Source organism: Notothenia rossii (genome assembly GCF_949606895.1).
Source record: "Notothenia rossii genome assembly, chromosome: 5".
NCBI lineage: Eukaryota > Metazoa > Chordata > Actinopteri > Perciformes > Nototheniidae > Notothenia > Notothenia rossii.
This window is the reverse complement of record NC_136903.1, coordinates 28,743,012-28,761,932: the sequence shown is the minus strand read 5'-3', so window position 1 is coordinate 28,761,932 and position 18,921 is coordinate 28,743,012. Positions and strand designations below refer to the sequence as shown.

Here is an 18,921-nt window from a genome sequence, read left to right as displayed (position 1 = left end):
CAATCAACAGCAGGTTATTAGTCTTCTTCTTCTCCATCCAACTCGGCATGGATCTTTTCAAGTCTCTCCTTGAGGCGTCTACAATTTTTGAGATTGTGCAGAAAAGCCTCCGAAGCGCCTTGGATCCTCCAATCATCCGTGAAAATGTCTTTATCAATAAGAGTCTGGTCGATCTCAGTAATGAAGTCGGTGAGCCAGAGTCTTTTCATTAACGCGTTGTAATTGTTTCTGAAGAAAAAATCGGGCATGTCATTCAGACAATCGTGTTGCCTCTGGCCGGGGTGACTGACTCGGTATCCGTTGCATATTTCTTCTCTGTACCGATGTATCACCCCCTCCACAATATCAACCAACACTGATTTCACTGTGTCCATAAACAGAGACGTCTTGGCCCAAGGAGCAAAATAAGCGGGGGGAGACTTGGTTTTTCTCAGATCCATGGCTAGTTTTCAAACTGTCGTCTTAGTGGGGGTCCTTAGTTTTAGATGCTTTGCTGAGTGGAGGGAGGAACTTATTGCGTTGAGTGGAGGGGGAGATATCTGTAGAATTGAGAGTTTTTTTCACCAGTATAATGTCCCTCGCTGTTTGAGTCTTTTTTTTTTTTTTAAAGTTATTTTTCATCTATCATTTTCAACCAAGCAGCAAGAGATCAAATTAAAGAATAAGTAATAGTTTGTCACCATTTTACGGGAAATAGTCAGAGCGCAATGTCACATCTTAAAGACAGCTTGAACTGGATAAATGGTTAGTCTTCAAACATACCGTACGTTCTACATGTTAGTATATCTGGCCAATTAGTTTAGACCCTACTGCCCTAGACGCATGCCCTCAATAGGGAAGTCACGCTTTGGGAAGAGGTGTTTCATTTCACAGATCCACCTTGATTCTTGTTGTGCTGGCTGAAGGAAGAGGGACGGGGGAGGAAAATTCAGAGGATGAAGAAGCAGAAAAATAACTTGTTTTGTAAAACGGACAGCACGTCAGTTTCAAGGAAAAGATGACACCGTGTTTATGCATGACATGCAAAATATCTTGAAGCCCTACAACCACAAAAAAGGTACAAGTATATTGTGTTGAAAATATCGCAAAAAGTCGTAATATTGTATAATGTATTAGTTGCATGTTCTATTTTGCTAAAAACCACTATGTAGTTTTTCAAAAATATAATGGAAAAAGGAGAGAAAGACAAAAACAATATCACAGTATGTTGAAAAATATGAAAAAAGTAATGTTGTGTTAAAATAACATGAAAGAAATCAAAGTAAAGCATCTAAAAACATATATTTAGAAAAGGAATGTTAGTCAAGTCATCAAGACTGCATTGTTTCATCGAAACAGTGTTAAAATCACAAACTTGCCTTTTAGAGTCGCAGTCTTTTACAAACATTCTGTTTTGTTAAGAGCTACCAAAACATAGTAAACATCGCAATTATTCCCAAAACAAACTGGGAATGGGGACATCGATAACATATTTTAATGTTTAATTTTCTTCAGGGCTACCGTAGTGCACATTGATGAACACTTTAAAACAAAAATAATGCTTACAAGTGTAAATGAGCTGGATTTTAGCTTTGAGCTAATTTCCATCTGTAATCCCGTCACATACAGCATATAAGAACATGACATTTATATATATATATATAGAGCAAAAATAAATACATGATATGCAGAAAGAGCATGAGCAGCATACAAACATTGACCACATGGCAGTACAATGTAGCAGCTATGATATATAAAGTGCAAGATACGATAAAAAGCGCTACATAAAACTGCAAGAGGAGATACCCCTGTGTTAAAGTGCATTTATTTAGCGGTGATTACACGTCTGTTTGTTGCTCAACCATTCTTTAAGTTGACCTTTAAAACTATTGAGAGTGGGACAATCCCGTATCTCAGTTGGGGGGCTATTCCACAATGAGCTGCCTTTAATGGAGAGGACATTTTGTCCAAAGGTCGTCCGTCTGTGGTGGACTTCACAGTCTCCTCTGGTTTCTGACCTAGTGCTGCGTCCAGTGTGTTTTCTGTGGGTGAATTCCCCCAAGGGGAGGGGGGCCAGCCCATGTAAATATTATTTAAAAAAAAACACATACTTTTAAAAGACTTAAAATTGTCAAAAACTCAAGAAATTGTGATTTTCAAGGATGGTACAGTGGTGGTATGACTGTGGCTTTCTGTCAAACACCTGGATAGCTCTCTTGCACAGCTGTTCTATGGGTTTCAGGTGTGTGGCACAAGCAAACGACCAGTTTGTAAAACAGTATTCAATGTCGGATAGAATCATACAGTGGAGGTATGACTTTGCAGCATTGACAGTTAAGAAAAGGTCTAATTTGTTTAAAATGTTGCAAGTTGAATTTAATGGTATTGGATACTTTCTGGATATGTTTCTTAAAAGTCAAGTGCGAGTTCCAATATGACACTCCCTGTTCAAGATACTTGAACTGGGAGCCTAGTTCTATTTCTGCTCCATTTAAAAATACATTGGATCCTTCGATTTTGATTGATCGTTTACTGAACATCGTCGTTTGCATCAACATGCATACTGTTTTTGTTGTACTCATACTGTCAATATGCAGATTGTGTTATATAGCTTTAGATAGAATGTTTTTTCTTCCTCTTTGCATAATTTGCATCCACAATCCTTTGCCAGTAGGTGTTTCCAGAGTCCTTGCGGTTTTCCAATTGTTCAACTACTACTACTGTAAGCTACTGTAAGCTATTTGTATTTGCATTTTAGCACAATACTTCCTGCAGTGATTCAGAAAGTATTGTGTTTGGGCTTTTTATTGTGAAAGGGAGAACACTACTCAGAGCCAGACATAATTTCATAGAGAAAGCGAGTCTTATAGGGAGCCAATTTAAATGCTAATGTCGTCTTTATTCTACATCCATTACAAATGTGTGCAATCAACTACTTCATTATGATAAGTTGTCTACAGCCACTTTAAATGCAATCAAATGCATATTTCTAAGTGCTTACAACTTAAAAAATCTTTACGTACAAATGACTGTATATTGAATATATTTCTGTCCCCAGTGTTGAACAGGACCCAAACCTTTGAGAGATGAAAATGGACAAATCTGCTTTAATCAACTGCCAAGTAGTTAAGTCTGCATTTGTGTCTGTTCATTTGTAAAACGTGGAATTCAGTTTCTTTTTAATGGCCTCGGCGGATTTTGGCTTTTTTCTCTTGCCAAGATACTTTTAGACACACTTTGAGGTATGCAAAACCTTAAAACTAGAACACTGATGGCTGGCTTACGCTGCAAACTTCATCACCTTTTAACAAGAGAGTAAGTATATAAAACGTTATTTTGTATATTTTACACATCAGCAGAAACAGAGAGAGATGGCAGGAAGGGGGAGACAGTCTCCCCCACCTTTACAGACACTGTGTTTTAGAGAGAACAAATACAAGTGTAAGGTAAGTGTTTTAAAATCCCTCCCCCCTCTGTCTAGTGATAAGATGGCAGGAAGGGGGGGGAGGGGGCAGGGCCAGGCTCACACACACACACACACACACACACACACACACACACACACACACACACACACACACACACACCAAAAGGCCTGACAGCCATAGGAAGAGGTAAGGGTGACAGTAAGGGAGTGTGTGCAGACTAACTTAATCAACACTTTTGACTAGGAAGGCAAAAGGTGCTTTCTTTGTTCTGATCAGCCCCAATCTGCATACTCTGTCTGAATACATTGAGAGTTACTTTTGACTCTAACAGTGTTCCACTGGAGTCATAGCTTTCTGAACTTATTTCTTAGCAGCAATTCGGTTTCTTTTTAATGGCCTAGGCGAATTTTGGCATTTTTTTTTTTCTCTTGCCAAGATACTTTTAGACACACTTTGAGGTATGCAAAACCTTAAAACTAGAACACTGATGGCTGGCTTACACTGCAAACTTCATCACCTTTTAACAAGAGAGTAAGTATATAAAACGTTATTTTGTATATTTTACACATAAGCAGAAACAGAGAGAGATGGCAGGAAGGGGGGAGACAGTCTCCCCCATCTTTACAGACACTGTGTTTTAGAGAGAACAAATACAAGTGTAAGGTAAGTGTTTTTAAAATACCATCCCCCTCTGTCTACTGATAAGATGGCAGGAAGGGGGGAGGAGGGGGCAGGGCCAGGCTCACACAGTCACCCCGCTGTCTGATGAAGAAGGAAAGTGGTAACATACATCAATACTATTTTTAATTATTATGTTTATGGTGGGCTTTTCTTTAGGGGCTAAAATAAGATTTGATGTAGCCCCGGTCCACAGCAGGGGTTAGGGGAGACCGTCACACACACACACACACACACACACACTTGGGGGCGGGCCCACCTGTCAGTTTTTATGCATACTAATGTGATTGAAACAGTATTTTTTTTTTTTTATTATTATTATTTTTTATTATACACCATAAGGCGCAACAGTGGGGGCTTTTCACACCTGTGAATACACATCACCCCCCTCCTATCGACGGATCTCACACCTACTTGGGATATCACACCTACTTGAGATCTCACACCTCGATCAAAGGGGAGGCGGGACTTAGCTCATTTGCATAATGGGGAGAGGTGTGACCTGTCACTTTTTTATGTATACTAATGAGACGAAAGCGGGATGAATAGAACTACACCTGAGAGATCTGGATGGTTCATAATTTAGCAGGAGGTCAAAAATGTATTTTGGGCCTAAACCATTCAGTGCTTTATAAACCAGCAGCAGTATTTTGAAATCTATTCTTTGACACACAGGAAGCCAGTGTAAAGACTTCAGAACAGGAGTGATGTGATCCACTTTCTTAGTGTCAGTGAGGACTCGAGCAGCAGCGTTCTGATTCAGCTGCAGCTTTCTAATCGATTTTTTTGTGCGAGACCTGTGAAGATACCATTACAGTAATCCAGTCTACTGAAGATAAAAGCATGGACAAGTTTTTCCAAATCCTGCTGTGACATTAGTCTTTTAATCCTAGATATGTTCTTTAGGTGATAGTAAGCTGATTTAGTAACTGTTTTAATGTGACTGTTGAAACTCAGGTCAGAGTCCATGACCTAGATCTCTGGCTTTATCTGTTGTTTTGAACATTGCAGACTGAAGCTCAGCGCTAACTTTTATACTTTCTGCCTTGGCTCCAAAAATCATTAACTCAGTTTTATCTTTGTTTAATTGGAGAAAGTTCTGACACATCCAGTCCAGTGGCGGATTTAGGATTGTAGGAGATCCGGGGCTTAGCCCAGGAGTTGTTGGGGGGTGCAGGGGTAAAGTGCTATTTGTTTTACAAGTGGGGGGCGGACCGAACATCCTTTCGGGGGGTCATCTCCTCCTTTATGGTCCCCCAGGAAGATTTTTTTTTTTAAATATTGAAGTTAAAAGCATCAATCTGGTGCACTTTGAGAGCAACATTAACCCTACCTTAATAATACCTTAAAGCGGACAAAAGGCACTGGAGAACACTTATTCATTAACATCCTTTAATGAAGCAAACTAATGCCTTAACTCACTCAAATACAGTCGTTTACTTATTTGTGAATGTGCGTAGAGTTTTAAAGGATGCGGATAGTCTCACCTTGATTCTGGCGCATTGCTTATCGTTTTATAGATCTATTCTCATCCACCATCTTTGTTTGTGATGTAAAGAGTGTAAGAGTCACGTTTCTGAATCGGACACTCTGAGTGGATGCAGTCACAGCCAATCGGAGTCTGATTCAGAGGGTTGCCTGTCAGTTCCGTTGCTATGGTTCCGTTGTTAAGTGTACTGAAACGAGAGCCGGTATAAATCCAAAACAATATAAAAATTGGAATACGTTATTTTAGTGTCTTAAAGGTAGACTGAGGTATGAAGGGTTAAAGTTACATCTTAGGATAATTTTTAGTCATGTTCTGTATACATACTAACATATAAGGGTATAATTAGTGTAGTTACTCCATGTTTACTAGCTATAACATTAACATTACATCACTCTTTTTCACTTCTTACTCAGTCAGCCAGACTGCAGATATCACCATTAGATTCACAAACCTGAACATCATCAATTTCTTCACTACTGGTGATTACATTGTTGTCAGCTGCTGATACTACTGCTGGTGCAGCTTGTGGCGCCTTTTTCAATGAAAATAACTTTCTAATATACATAACTTTATGGGCTATTAGCTTAAAACTCGTCAGGCACTAGTAGAGCCATATGGCGCTGGGCACTAGGAAGGATCACTTCTTCTTCAGGGAAGGTTACGCAGCACGCAGGCTACTGTCCCGCACAGGCTGCCTCTCTGGTGGACTCCGGTACTGCACATTACTCCAGAGACGTTTTTTTAAAAATTATTTTTTTATTTTTTTAAGTGAAACATCCGGGGCTTTTCAGAAAACATCCGGGGCTTGAGCCCAAGTAGCCAACCCCTAGCGCCGCCACTGATCCAGTCATTGATTTGTTCAATGCACTTACTCAGTGTTTGAATTGAAGCATAGTCTCCTGGTGAAATTGTTACGTAAATTTGTGTGTCATCTGCATAGCTATGGTAACTTATTTTGTTGTTCTTCATTATCTGAGCCAGTGGTAGCATGTAGACGTTAAAGAGACCCAAGATGGAGCCTTGAGGTACCCCACATGTCATATTTGTCAACTCAGATGTGTAGTTACCTATAGAAACAAAGTTGTTTCTGTCCTTTAAGTAGAATTCAAACCAATGTAGAACTTTTTCCGAAAGTTTTCTAGTCGGTCTAGTAATATGTTGTAGTCAACAGTGTCAAACGCAGCACTGAGATCTAATAATACTAACACTGAAGTTCTGCCACTGTCTGTGTTTAAGTGGATGTTATTGAAGACCTTTACAAGAGCAGTCTCAGTGCTGTGGTTTGGACGAAAGCCTGACTAGAACACATCGAAACAGTTATTTAAACGCAAGAAGTTACTCAAATGTTGAAAAACTACTTTTTCAATGATTTTACCTAGAAATGTCAGGTTTGATATGGGTCTGTAATTGTTCACTACTGAAGCATCTAGATTATTCTTTTTTAAGAGCGGTTTAATGACTGCAGTTTTCAGGGCCTGTGGAAAAATACCTGAATGAAGACGCAGGGCTCGACATTAAGGGCTGCCCGATGGCCCGGGGCCATCTAGTATTTAGCTCGGGCAATGAAGCCTCACCTGCTGGTTGCCCGATCGGGCAATCTATTATGCCAGCAGCTCCCGGATCCATTAATGAGTGACCCGACAGTAAAACTAAACATATCTATAACTAGTTTAGGTAGTTTGAGAGGTAATTAAAATAGCTACGTGTGATATTCTAACCTGAAGTCTGTGTTTTGTCCGCTCACCGCTGCATGTGATCATGCAGTGCTGCGTGTCGACTCGTCAGCAGCAGCTGATCTCTCTCTCCCGTTAGATTAGACTTCACTCGCGTTTATGTCCATATTGATCAGATCTAGCTAGTTCTAGCTAATGATAGGACTACCTGCTTATTAAAAGACACCTAAACAATAAGTGTCGCTATGCAACTGGGTGAGGCCATAAAGTATAGCGCAGCATTATGCATTTGTTTACATGCCCACCGGAACCCAGAGGCATTACCAACAGATCAACGCACAATCAACCCATACAGGACATCTCTTTCTCCACATTGAGTGTTAGACATTAGAATTGACTATTCTTGTCTGTCACATACTCTTCTTGTCTGTCACATAAGTGGCGCAACTGAAGCGGTATTGTGCTAAAGGGAAATTATTGTGACCGAAGAGTTTTAGATTTGCCGGCCAACGGGAACTCTGATGTCGCCATTTTGTATGCTTCGCGGATGCGCTCGGCTCCTCTCGACTGCTGCTCGGGTCTGCTCGGTCAGCTTCCGGATAAGGAGGCATTCGTTCGACCAACTTACAGTAGATAATATTACAAACATTTGTAACAGGGGCCATAATAGTGTAAATAATGTTTGTTTTGGAAGTTACAACTGAATGTAATGTTTTCTACTTTTTTTACATCTGATGAAGGCATTTGCCTTCATTCAATCAATCAATCAATGTTTATTTATATAGCCTAATATCACAAATGTTACATTTGTCTCAGTGGACTTCACAGTTTGTACAGAATATCAGTATGACAATACGACACCCTCTGTCCTTAGACCCTCACATCGTACAAGGAAAAACTTCCAGAGAAAACCCCACAGTTTAAAGGGAAAAATGGGAGAAACCTCAAGGAGAGCAACAGAGGAGGGATCCCTCTCCCAGGACGGACAGACGTGCAATAGATGCCGTCTATAAATTGAAAAGATAATACATTTGCAACATAGGTAGTCCAAATGTTTGGAAATGCATGTGTGTATAATAAGAAGATGAATCCACGAGGATATCCATCCAGGACTTATGATCCAGGACCACAGCCACGACTCAAGATCCAGGACTCGCAATCCATGACACAGGACCGCAGGATCATCCATGACTCCGGATCCCAGCGTATATAGACACCAAAAAGAAAGAAATTTGGGGAAGCTGGGTTAATCGGAACATGAGAGTACACAGGTATAGACAGAGAGAAGGAAGAAGTAAGATGTCCCCCGACAAACTAAGCCGATATCAGCAAAACTAAGGGCTGAATCTAATCAGCCCTAACTATAAGCTTTATCAAAAAGGAAGGTCTTAAGCGCACTCTTAAAAACGGATAGGGTGTCTGCCGTCCGAACACAAACTGGAAGCTGATTCCACAAAAGTGGAGCTTGATAAGAAAAGGCTCTGGCTCCCATTGTACTTTTAGAGACTCTAGGAACAACCAACAACCCTGCATTCTTGGAACGCAATGCCCTAGTAGGACAATAGGGTATAATGAGTTCTTTAAGGTAAGATGGCGCCTGCCCATTAAGGGCTTTGTAGGCGAGAAGAAGAATTTTAAATTCTATCCTGTGTTCTATAGGGAGCCAGTGTAAGGCAGCCATTCATCAGATGGAAAGTGTCTTTACCAACAACTTAAGTATTTCTTATAGCTATGCAGGGTATGCAAGCGAGCAAACACAAACAAGAACAAACAAACAAGTGAAATGAAGAATAAAATTGAAATTGTACAATATAATATTGTGCTGGTTCATCTTATAATTCAGTCTAGAGAATGCACCAGACAGCATCTAAGACCTGCAAAAATCTAAATGTTCTAGGGGGAGGCCCCCCAAACCCTTCGTGGCATTTCGTCCGCACGCATTTTTCAGGCCAATCTCTATTGGGCTCAGGGCCATCTGTAAATTAGCTTAGATGGCCCACAGGGCCATCTCCATAAATCCTTAATGTCATGCACTGAAGAGATTTGTTTACTATATGAAGTAGATCTGAGGCCATGCAAGGAAAAACATCTTTGAAAAATCCTGTTGGAATAATATCAAGGCAGCAGGAGGAGGATTTCAGAAGTTGAATAATGTCCTCTAGGTTTTTATCATTAATCTGATGGAATTGTGTCATGATGTCTAAATTGATATTAGGTGGACACAGACTAGCTCTGACTTATATAAACCCCTGGCCTCCAATCATTTTGCCAAGAGGCTCCCAGGCGAGCTTGCTCCTTGAGAGAGGCATCTCATGTAAACTGGTAACCCCAATGCGATGTCATGTATTCATCGTATTATATCAAGAAATGTGCCCTTTGGCACTTCCTAATTGTTATTCTCGCTATGGTGTCAAAATATAGACTTGATCCAAAATTGGATGCTAAACAAAGGACATTTTATTTAAATGGTTCTGAAGGTTATCAAATATAACCCCATATCAAATACATTGTTCACAGAATGCAAAGCTGCAAATGATTCAATAAAGAAAAAGGTCAAAAAACTGAATTTATGTTTTGCCTGTTACATTGGACTGACCTATTATAATGAGAGTGAAATTAAATAAAGTGAATATGAAAAGAAACTTGTGACAGTGGCATGCTTACGGGTTAATTCTCCTGCTGGTATTATAATCGCAATTCAATAAATCCTTGCAGGACACAACGAATCAGTTAAGTTTTCCATGAGCTCTAGCATGCTTTGAACTAGATACTACTTATTCACTGGATGTTTAGTTTAGTGAGGAGAAACTCTAACCAGCTTCCCTTTTATTAAAAAAAAGGCGAGCACCCTGGTGGCTCCGTTGGCCATAGCATGTTTGGTATGTATCTTTGATATCCTGAGTTTGAATGCTCTCTTGATTCTTTGTTACATTTGCTTGACACAGGGGTTTGAGACGTTCCCAGCATGCACAGGGCAGAGAGCACGTAAACATCTTGGTCAGATAATCCATCCATCATATGTTAGCTCATTTTGATATGCACTTTCGAGAGTGATTTACCTAGTTGGGATTTTTTGGGGGGATGTTTATGTCTCTTATGTTCTCCATTTTGTCTTCCCGAGATTGTAATAGCCAGTGTTAACTCTTAAATAGACAAACCTTATCAAACTAATAATACAAAAATTCAATTTAGCAAAACATTTAAGAAAGACATTACTAAAACTCTTATGATATAAATAAAACAAGCTCTTAGATCAGAAGTGACCTCCTATTAGTATAGACAGTAAAAAAAGGCATTATGAAAATAAAAAGAAAGTAGCATTGGGAAATATCTTTTAAAAGAGTCTTTGAAAATATGCATTTCTAAGTAAAATAAATGAACCGTTAATTCCAAACATGTGAATTCCAAAATAGTTTTAATAGAGTTTTGTTTATTGTTTAACAATTTATTACAAATCACATGTTCATTTTTGCATTTATTAACCAGTTTAGCCCTGAGCCTGTTTTTCAGGTCTCAGGCTCGAAAATGACATTCCCAGAACAAATGACCATATCTTCCCTTCTAAAAGGGTTAAATTAATAATCTTTTTACTCAAAGTAATGATAAACCAGTGAGTTGGATGTAGAAGAGTCAGAATCTATATAGATGTTGTTTATTTTAAAGAAAATTCAGATTGAACATAGTAAAAAATTGTAAATTATAGTGTCCGTCCAAAAGTTATTTTTTACTTACAGTGAAAACTACCCTTGGATGATGGTAAGGTAGACTAAAAGCTTTAAGAATCCAAAGTACAACATATAATAAGTACCCTGTATCAAGATTGATGCAAAAATAAGTGACATTTTACCTTTTTAGAGAGGTTTAGCAAAAAAAACTCCACCTCTGGAGGTTATTTGGGTGGAAATGGGGGTTTTACCGTTTCTCTGGAACCCATTGGTCAATTTTGGTGATTGACATCTCTTTCTGACTGTTCGAGCCAAAAAACCGAAAAGCAGGTTTATTACTCATGGATTATCAGAAATCATTCAAAGGGACACAGACACATTGGATTAACCTATGGATTAACTTCAGTATCGTTTTTATCGTTTTAATGCCATTGAAGACCACTTTTGACCAGACTACAACCAGGGCTGCCAACATTTTTTTTTTGGTGAACCGAAAAAATAAACGTTAATGTGTACAGTGTTAAAAATGTATTGAACATGTACAAACTAGGGTTTCCCATTAATGTACCGGGCGCTACAGTGGAATACGCACATACACAGTGGACCCACGACTCTTACAATGAAGATAATCAGCTCACAGCATATAAAATGGCATATACACTGAACAAAGATATAAATGCAACACTTTTGTTTTTGCTCCCATTTTTCATGAGATGAACTCAAAGATCTAAAACATTTTCTATATACACAAAATAACCATTTCTCTCATTGTTCACAAATCTGAAAAAATCTGTGTTGGTGAGCACTTCTCCTTTGCCGAGATAATCCATCCCACCTCACAGGTGTGGCAAATCAAGATGCTGATTAGACAGCATGGGGGGGGGGGGTCCGAAAACCCTAGGGGTTAAACCCTAACCCTAACATGTCACCCACCTCCTTCGCATAGAGTTGATCAGGTTGTTGATTGTGGCCTGTGGAATGTTGGTCCACTCCTCTTCAATGGCTGTGCGAAGTTGCTGGATATTGGCAGGAACTGGAACACGCTGTCGTATACGCCGATCCAGAGCATCCCAAACATGCTCAATGGGTGACATGTTAGGGTTAGGGTTTTCGGACCCCCTAAGGCCCCCCTAATAAAGCAAAACTGCACGTTTCAGAGTGGCCTTTTATTGTGGCCAGCCTAAGGCAAACCTGTGCAATAATCATGCTGTCTAACCCTGTTCAAAAGCATATTCTTCCAAACTCCTTGCTGTAGTATGACAGTAACACACAGGGGCGGACTGTGCGTGGGCCGGAGGTCCAACAAAAAAAAAGATTACAATTTTTTTTTTTTTCTTTGCCTGAATCCTACCGACCCACATTTGTTAGTGTTCCGGCCACTCCCTTTTTGTTTTTGTTTTGCCTACTTAAATCCTACCGGCTAGTACAGGGGGTGTGGGCAGGTGGTGGACCACACCCCCTGTTACATTTGTAAGTGTTCCGGCCACTCCCACTGGGCTGGGCTGGGCTGGGCCGTTTTGATAGGCTACCTATGTTCTATAGAGAGGCGAAGTCCCTCCCCTTCCGGGAGCCTCCTTGTCATTTGTATTAGCCTTAACATGAAGTAAACCAAAATGTTAAACAGTAAGAGTAGTCATGATGGTAAGTATTTTGTGAAACATTTGAAGAGTAGCCTATCGCCCCCTCCACCAGGTGCTACGGGGGCGGGAGGTAGGCTAACGCCACATTAGCATCAGCAATCTTTTGTACTTAATGCTATCTGCACAAATGGTTAACATTGAACATTAAAAGATCAGGCAGTTCAGGGAGAGTCGAAGGAAGGAAGGAAAGAAGGCAGGCAGCTTTGCATGACATTCTTCTGGACGTGTTTCATTGTGATGATATTGAGAGTGAGTCAATCTGTTTGTTGGAAAGACAGTAGTTGAGTGATTACTGAGAGAAAATTATTAAAAGGGATAATTATTCAGTGTTGTTACTTTAAAGTGTTGTTACTGACCTTTTTCTCTTTTATTTTCTTTACCTCACCTGTAACTGCTGAGACCCTGAGGAACATGCACACTGGATTGACCTGCTCTAGCAACCTGATTTCCACTTTACGTAATAGTATTTGGTTATGGTATATTATTTATATACATCAAAGGCACAATGCAGAGACACACATGTATTGAGTGTGATATTTTGCATTGGTCATGTGAAATCATCTTTACATACTAGAAAACTGTAGGAGCGGCAACTTGTTTTGAAATTGAATTTTTAATATCCGATAATAAAGTTGATCTGTTTTCTTTATTCTTCTCTTTTCCCAGCTCCATTCATCACCATTCTCTGTTCCTGCAGGTCCTGCTTGCTAATCAATGCTCATATTTTTTTACACAATTACAAATAAAGTCAATGTATTGTATGACATGAAGTTGTGCTTCATTCTGAGTCAATAATAAATTCATTCTGCCTTCAACTGCAAAATTATTGTGGACTGCACCGACATCCATGTAGCTGCCCCCCAGTAAGATGAACCAAGCAAAGTTGACACTCAACATACAGCTGTGCTCTTAAGTTTACATGAAGAATTTGTGAAATATTAGTAATAACAGGTTTAAATGATTATTAGTAATTAATTATATAATTTTGTCATTGTAGACGAGCTGACAGGGAGCCAGATGAGAAAAGCAGAATATGCAGCTGCCTTTTTCCACATGGAAAAGAGAAAGGGCCCAGTGTATTTGAGTGGACAAAAGAGAAATCCCAAATACGAAAAATAAAATTATACAATTTACAGATATGTATACAAATATATATATCCTATATACACCATCATGTATAATGATGGTGTATGATGTAGAAGGAAGCGTGGTAGATAACAAGTAAATATAGTTACATACAGATCCATGTTACAGCAAAATATGGAATAACTAAGAAGCACGCAGTAGGGGAGAGCGGGGTAATGTGAGACATTTTTTACATTTGCTCTCCTGTAGGCGAGCTAAAATGATATATCAGTAAAATTTACACATTTCCCATTAATTCAGGATGTTTCCTAGCACTGGAAATGATCAGAATGTCTTCAGGACAAAGGGCAGTGAAAATATGATTGTTTTTTAAAAAGTGGTCTTGTGTCTCACTTTACCCCAGCTAAGGGGTGAACTGAGACAGACTAGAGAAATCAAGGGGGTAAAGTGAACCACTTACCTTTTCCACTTTTAAACTACAAAAACAACACATGTTGTAACAGTTAGAATCCTGACAGATAGATTGACAACCACACATTCCAAAACTAATGTCGGATGCGCAACATAATCATGGGGATTGGTCAATTTAGCACATTTTTTAAACAAAGTAACTCCAAACAAAGTCAAATACAACATAATATATTTCAAAGTGCTTTAATAAACATTCAATTAACCATTTAACCAGTTAGATTAGAACACGATATGATATGAACATCAGCTGCATATTTAAACAAGGCCTACTCTACATTCCAGCCCTGAAGGTTACAGGGAAAGGTGAACAGTTGCTCTCTCCGTGTTGTTCCTCCAGGCCTATTAGGTTGAGGCAGCTTCTTCACCACATCACCTTTAGGAACATGTGCCACATCCTTTTCTTTCATAGCAAACGTGGGTCTCTCCCGCTCTCTGTTGTTTCCCTGGATTTTTCTGAGGAATTGGGTTAGTATTTCATCCCCCTCAACCTTCTCAACCATGCCAACATAACGGATACTTCGGTGTTTTGTGGCAAAGTTGACGAGGACGAAGTCACCCACGGACAGATCTTTGTTTCCGGGGTCACTCCTCTCATCTTCAGAGCTCTCAAAATCATCCTCAAATGGGACAGGGTCATCACTCTCCTCCGAGCTGCTATCTATGATTTTCTTCTTGGGTGCCTTCTTTTTCGGTTTTCCCTTTTCTTTGCTATTTTGCTTTTTCCCTGCTAGTTTCTTTTGTCTCTCTTCATAAGCCTGTTCTATGATTTGCTTCTCTGGAGTATCTGTTAAGATGGCTGTCTTCACACGCTTTCGTTTTGTTTGTCCTCTGGGGGGACATTTTGGAAGTGGTATGATTTCCTGAGGAGACACATATCCAGGTCGTGAGACAGCTGGCGAGGCACATCCATGTGGACCATGCAAAGTGGATGGAATAGCATCAGCGAGTGGAATAGCATCTGCAGCAGGTGGTTCATCTGCAGGGGGTGGATCATCTGCAGGCCGTGGACCATCCGGATCATCTGAAGTGGATGGACCAGTGGATGCAGGCCGCAGCTCAGGGTTTGGCCGGTCTGACACCATGGATGGTGCAAACGCCTCCTCAGGGAAAATATCTCTGTTATATGGGAAGATCCCAGTGGACTTGAAGCCAGAGGTGATATTGCGTGGTGTCACTGCTGACAAGAAGGCCTCGTTCACAAATCCTGCAATCTGATAGATGGAGACTGTTTTGCCAGGGTTAGATCTCATCCACCCATCAAGAGCTCGGCTGTATAGGGTCTTGAACGGGCCATACACCGTCACGTCGAGAGGCTGCAAGCGATGGGATGTGTGGGGTGGGAGGGTGAGCAGAACAATACCATTACTCTTTGCTTTCTCCACTGCCTTGAGTGAGATGTGAGCTCTCAGATTATCCAGGATTAGCAGCATGGGATGGTCAGGAGTGCACTTAGTGTGCTTTATCAAGTGATCGAGGAACTCAGGCCAGGTGTCTTCGTTCATCCATCCTGTTCTGGTGGAGGCACCTTTGGCTCCTGGAGGTGCTCCTATCATGAAGTCGTCCTTAAACCTAACTCTGGGGAAGACAAACATGGGAGGTATGGCATTCCCAGCAGCATTCACTGCACACACCACAGTCACCAGTTCTCCTCTCTCAGCTGATGTGATAGAACCAACTTGCTTTTTCCCTTTCTCTGTCACAACCTGAATCAAGTAGAAAGTTTAGAATCAATGGTATGTGCAATCAGTAGGCTACTATTGGTCTAAAGGTACATTTTATTTTGTTGCAGTCCATTCATTTTTTTCTAGTTCACAGGCTCACAACATTACTAATAGCATTAGTTTCAGCATTCTGCCAATAGCTAGCTGGTCATTATCACAAGCCACTCAGTATCAGTCTGCTGCTCTCTAGTAGCTTACCTGCCGTGGCTTTTGTACTGTAAAGACGCCTGTTTTATCCACATTGTAAATCATGTGTGGAGGACATGTGTGTCTGTTAAAGAAGAGAGGCAAGGGAAGAACCTTATCAGAATCAAAACCAAATCTTACAGGTAAAGCCTCCATAAAACATTTGCAACTAAAGAATTAATTCTGTCACCTGTCCATCACTACAGCCAGATTTGTAAAGAACTCCCCCACTGTAGTCTTATTGAAGGCTGTAGCCCTTCCCAGGGATGTTGCCTCCGGAGTTCGGACAAAGAGATGGCGACGGGCTAGAAAGCTGCCAAACCACTCTACTCCTAAAGAGTGGACAATTCGTTATTATAAGATAAGCTTTGTGGCAAGATCAGTTGGCCTAAGTTGACCTACAGAATCATGTGATCTCTTGCGCACCCTAGCCTACCTGCACATTGTTTCTCCATCCAATTGGCAGGGACAGGGATATGGTTTTTGTCTGCATATTCAAATGCCAGTTCACGGCACTTAACTGGAGCAAGGCCATGGAACTGGTCAGCCAGTTGTTTTAAATGTTGGGCAAGCTCCTCCTCCATCTCATCTGTCAGTATTCTTTTTGCCTCAGCTACTGCACCCCAGGCTACTGATTTAACTCTCCCTTTCTCTATTTTCTTAATGAATCTTTGGAGGGTTGTCTTGTCGATATTTCTTTCCTTTCCTGCTTGTCTTAAGGACTTCTTTCCTTGCATGACCTCTGCAGCTGCACTCTCCATCTCTGTGAGGGGTGTTTGGCCCCAAGCTGTCTTCCTGATGTATCGTCTTGGCATGATGACTTTTCTACAATGTTTATGACATTAAAATTAAAACATATGTATTGTAATATTACACTAAAATATATATAAGACTAAACTTAACTTGTGCTTCATGTCGGGCTAAAGTGAGTCAGCGTCTCACTTTACCCCACAGCATCTGTCTCACTTTACCCCACAGCCACCATTTTAGAAAAAACAACATCTCTAGGCAATTCAGGCTAATCTTTAACTAGCATCAATCACATGGTTTTATATGTTGGAAGTTCATCAACATGTATGATATAAGTTTTTCAACCTGAATCAATTTGCTTTGATACTACAGTTGATTACGTTCGCAGTAAGAAAATTTACTTTTGCATGCAACAAACACATTTTTGTGAAAAAAAATACTTACCACAGAACCAGCACCAACTTCTCCTTCATGACAAGTGGGGGGTGGGAGGGGCTTGAAAACATTATGGTCACATGACCGCAAATTTGTTTCTTTGCCTAGTTACAGCGGGTGTCTCACATTACCCGGTGTCCCACATTACCCCGCTCTCCCCTATATAGACCCTCCATAAAAACGCGATTCTGCGATCGCAGAATTTACCGCATAATCAGCAAAATGGCGCAGATTTTTAAAAGGCCGCATATTTATCAAAAGGCCGCATAATCCCCGCATTTTTCCAAACAAAGTTGAGAAAAAAGCTCGCGCATCACAGAATGTAAACAACACTGTATAGACAAGTTTACGCGCCAAAACACGGGTAGCGCCATGACACTACACAAATGCACTTCATTTCCGCCGGAAGTCTTTTGCACAGCGTCTGTCGGTGTAAACCGATGTAAACAGTCAGACGGGCACTGGTGTAAACACAGCGATTTCGATGCTAACAGTGATGCTAGCTGGGGAACACGATTCTACTTCTTTGACTGGAGATGGCGTTACTCTCCCCCACCCGAATTCAGTGCAAAACTGGGAGGATAACATGACGACGTGGCCCAGCATAAAACCAAAATAAACTGCCTTATTTAGGTCATGCCCACAGGAGCCAACAGTTGTCTGTTGTTTACATAATGCACAATTTACATGATCTCTTTATGCTGTGCAATATATCATATGTGCCTGTACTGTTTGAGTGAAAATAAAGTTTGATGTAATTTAATTTCATTATTGCACTGTTATTGCATTATTGCATTTCATATGTTCCTTAGAGTGCTACAATTTCTTTTAACACAGTTCATCATTCATATTAAGCTCATACTGTACATAAATAACACTGAATTAATTAATTGTTGAGAGGAAACTAAAGAAATGGCTTCAACAAGAAAGATCACATGTTTAATCCTAACAGGTATTACAAATTAAAATATAAAAGCAGCCCACACAATTACATCACTATGAAAATATTCATATATAATATTAAAAAATACAATGCATGCAGTATTTGTTGTATTTATCTGTATTTAATGAACAACATGGCTGGGTGCTGGGTGCTGGTTTGTGGTCGTAGCACTCTCTATCTAACCACTCGTTCAGGTGCTTTCTCGAGTGATTGCAACCAACTACCGCACACGTAGTTCCCGAACCACTTTTCTTCATGTTGTAATTGTTATATCCTCTTTGTCTCTGCGATATCAGTGCTTTGTCGGCACAACGGAGCTAGCTAGCAAAACAAACCCAGTCCGCCAAAACGGAAGTGCATTGCATCGAAGGGAGGAGTTCAGGATGTAGAGCGGAAACGGCTCAATAACTTGTGTATAGAGTGAACGTGTGGAGCTCACACGATAGAGAAAACACCAAGATGAAAAAATCTAATCCATCTCATTTACCGACGAACATTTCTACTAAAGACCGGGCAAAAAGTGGGGGGAAACTATTCTGCACCCCGTGCAACTGTGTGTTGGAGCATAAGGGGGGGATGTGTGTGTGTGTGTGTGTGTGTGTGTGTGTGTGTGTGTGTGTGTGTGTGTGTGTGTGTGTGTGTGTGTGTGTGTGTGTGTGTGTGTGATTAAAAAAGCCCAATTGCTTTTACAATAAATAAACATTGAATGTGTTTAATTGAATAGTAAAGGGGTTTAACGTTAGTGGCAGTTTGTGTGTGAGAGAGAATAAATAAGAC

At 40.3% G+C, this 18,921-nt stretch overlaps 1 protein-coding gene across 2 annotated transcripts; it reads right to left on the bottom strand.

The window, feature by feature from the left end:
* Positions 1-13,838: 13,838 nt before the first annotated feature.
* On the bottom strand, positions 13,839-17,358 carry LOC307042086 (uncharacterized protein). Of its 2 annotated transcripts, XM_079685793.1 has the most exons (5): positions 17,211-17,357; positions 16,453-16,841; positions 16,207-16,348; positions 16,029-16,101; positions 13,839-15,812 (listed from the first exon to the last, which is right to left on the bottom strand). In XM_079685793.1, exons 2-5 carry the CDS (start codon positions 16,829-16,831, stop codon positions 14,376-14,378), a joined length of 2,031 nt encoding a protein of 676 aa, XP_079541919.1. In that variant the 5' UTR covers positions 16,832-16,841; positions 17,211-17,357; the 3' UTR covers positions 13,839-14,375. The 2 variants fall into 2 exon arrangements, with proteins under 2 accessions (XP_079541919.1, XP_079541918.1); XM_079685792.1 differs by having other exon boundaries at positions 16,453-17,358.
* Positions 17,359-18,921: the final 1,563 nt, after the last annotated feature.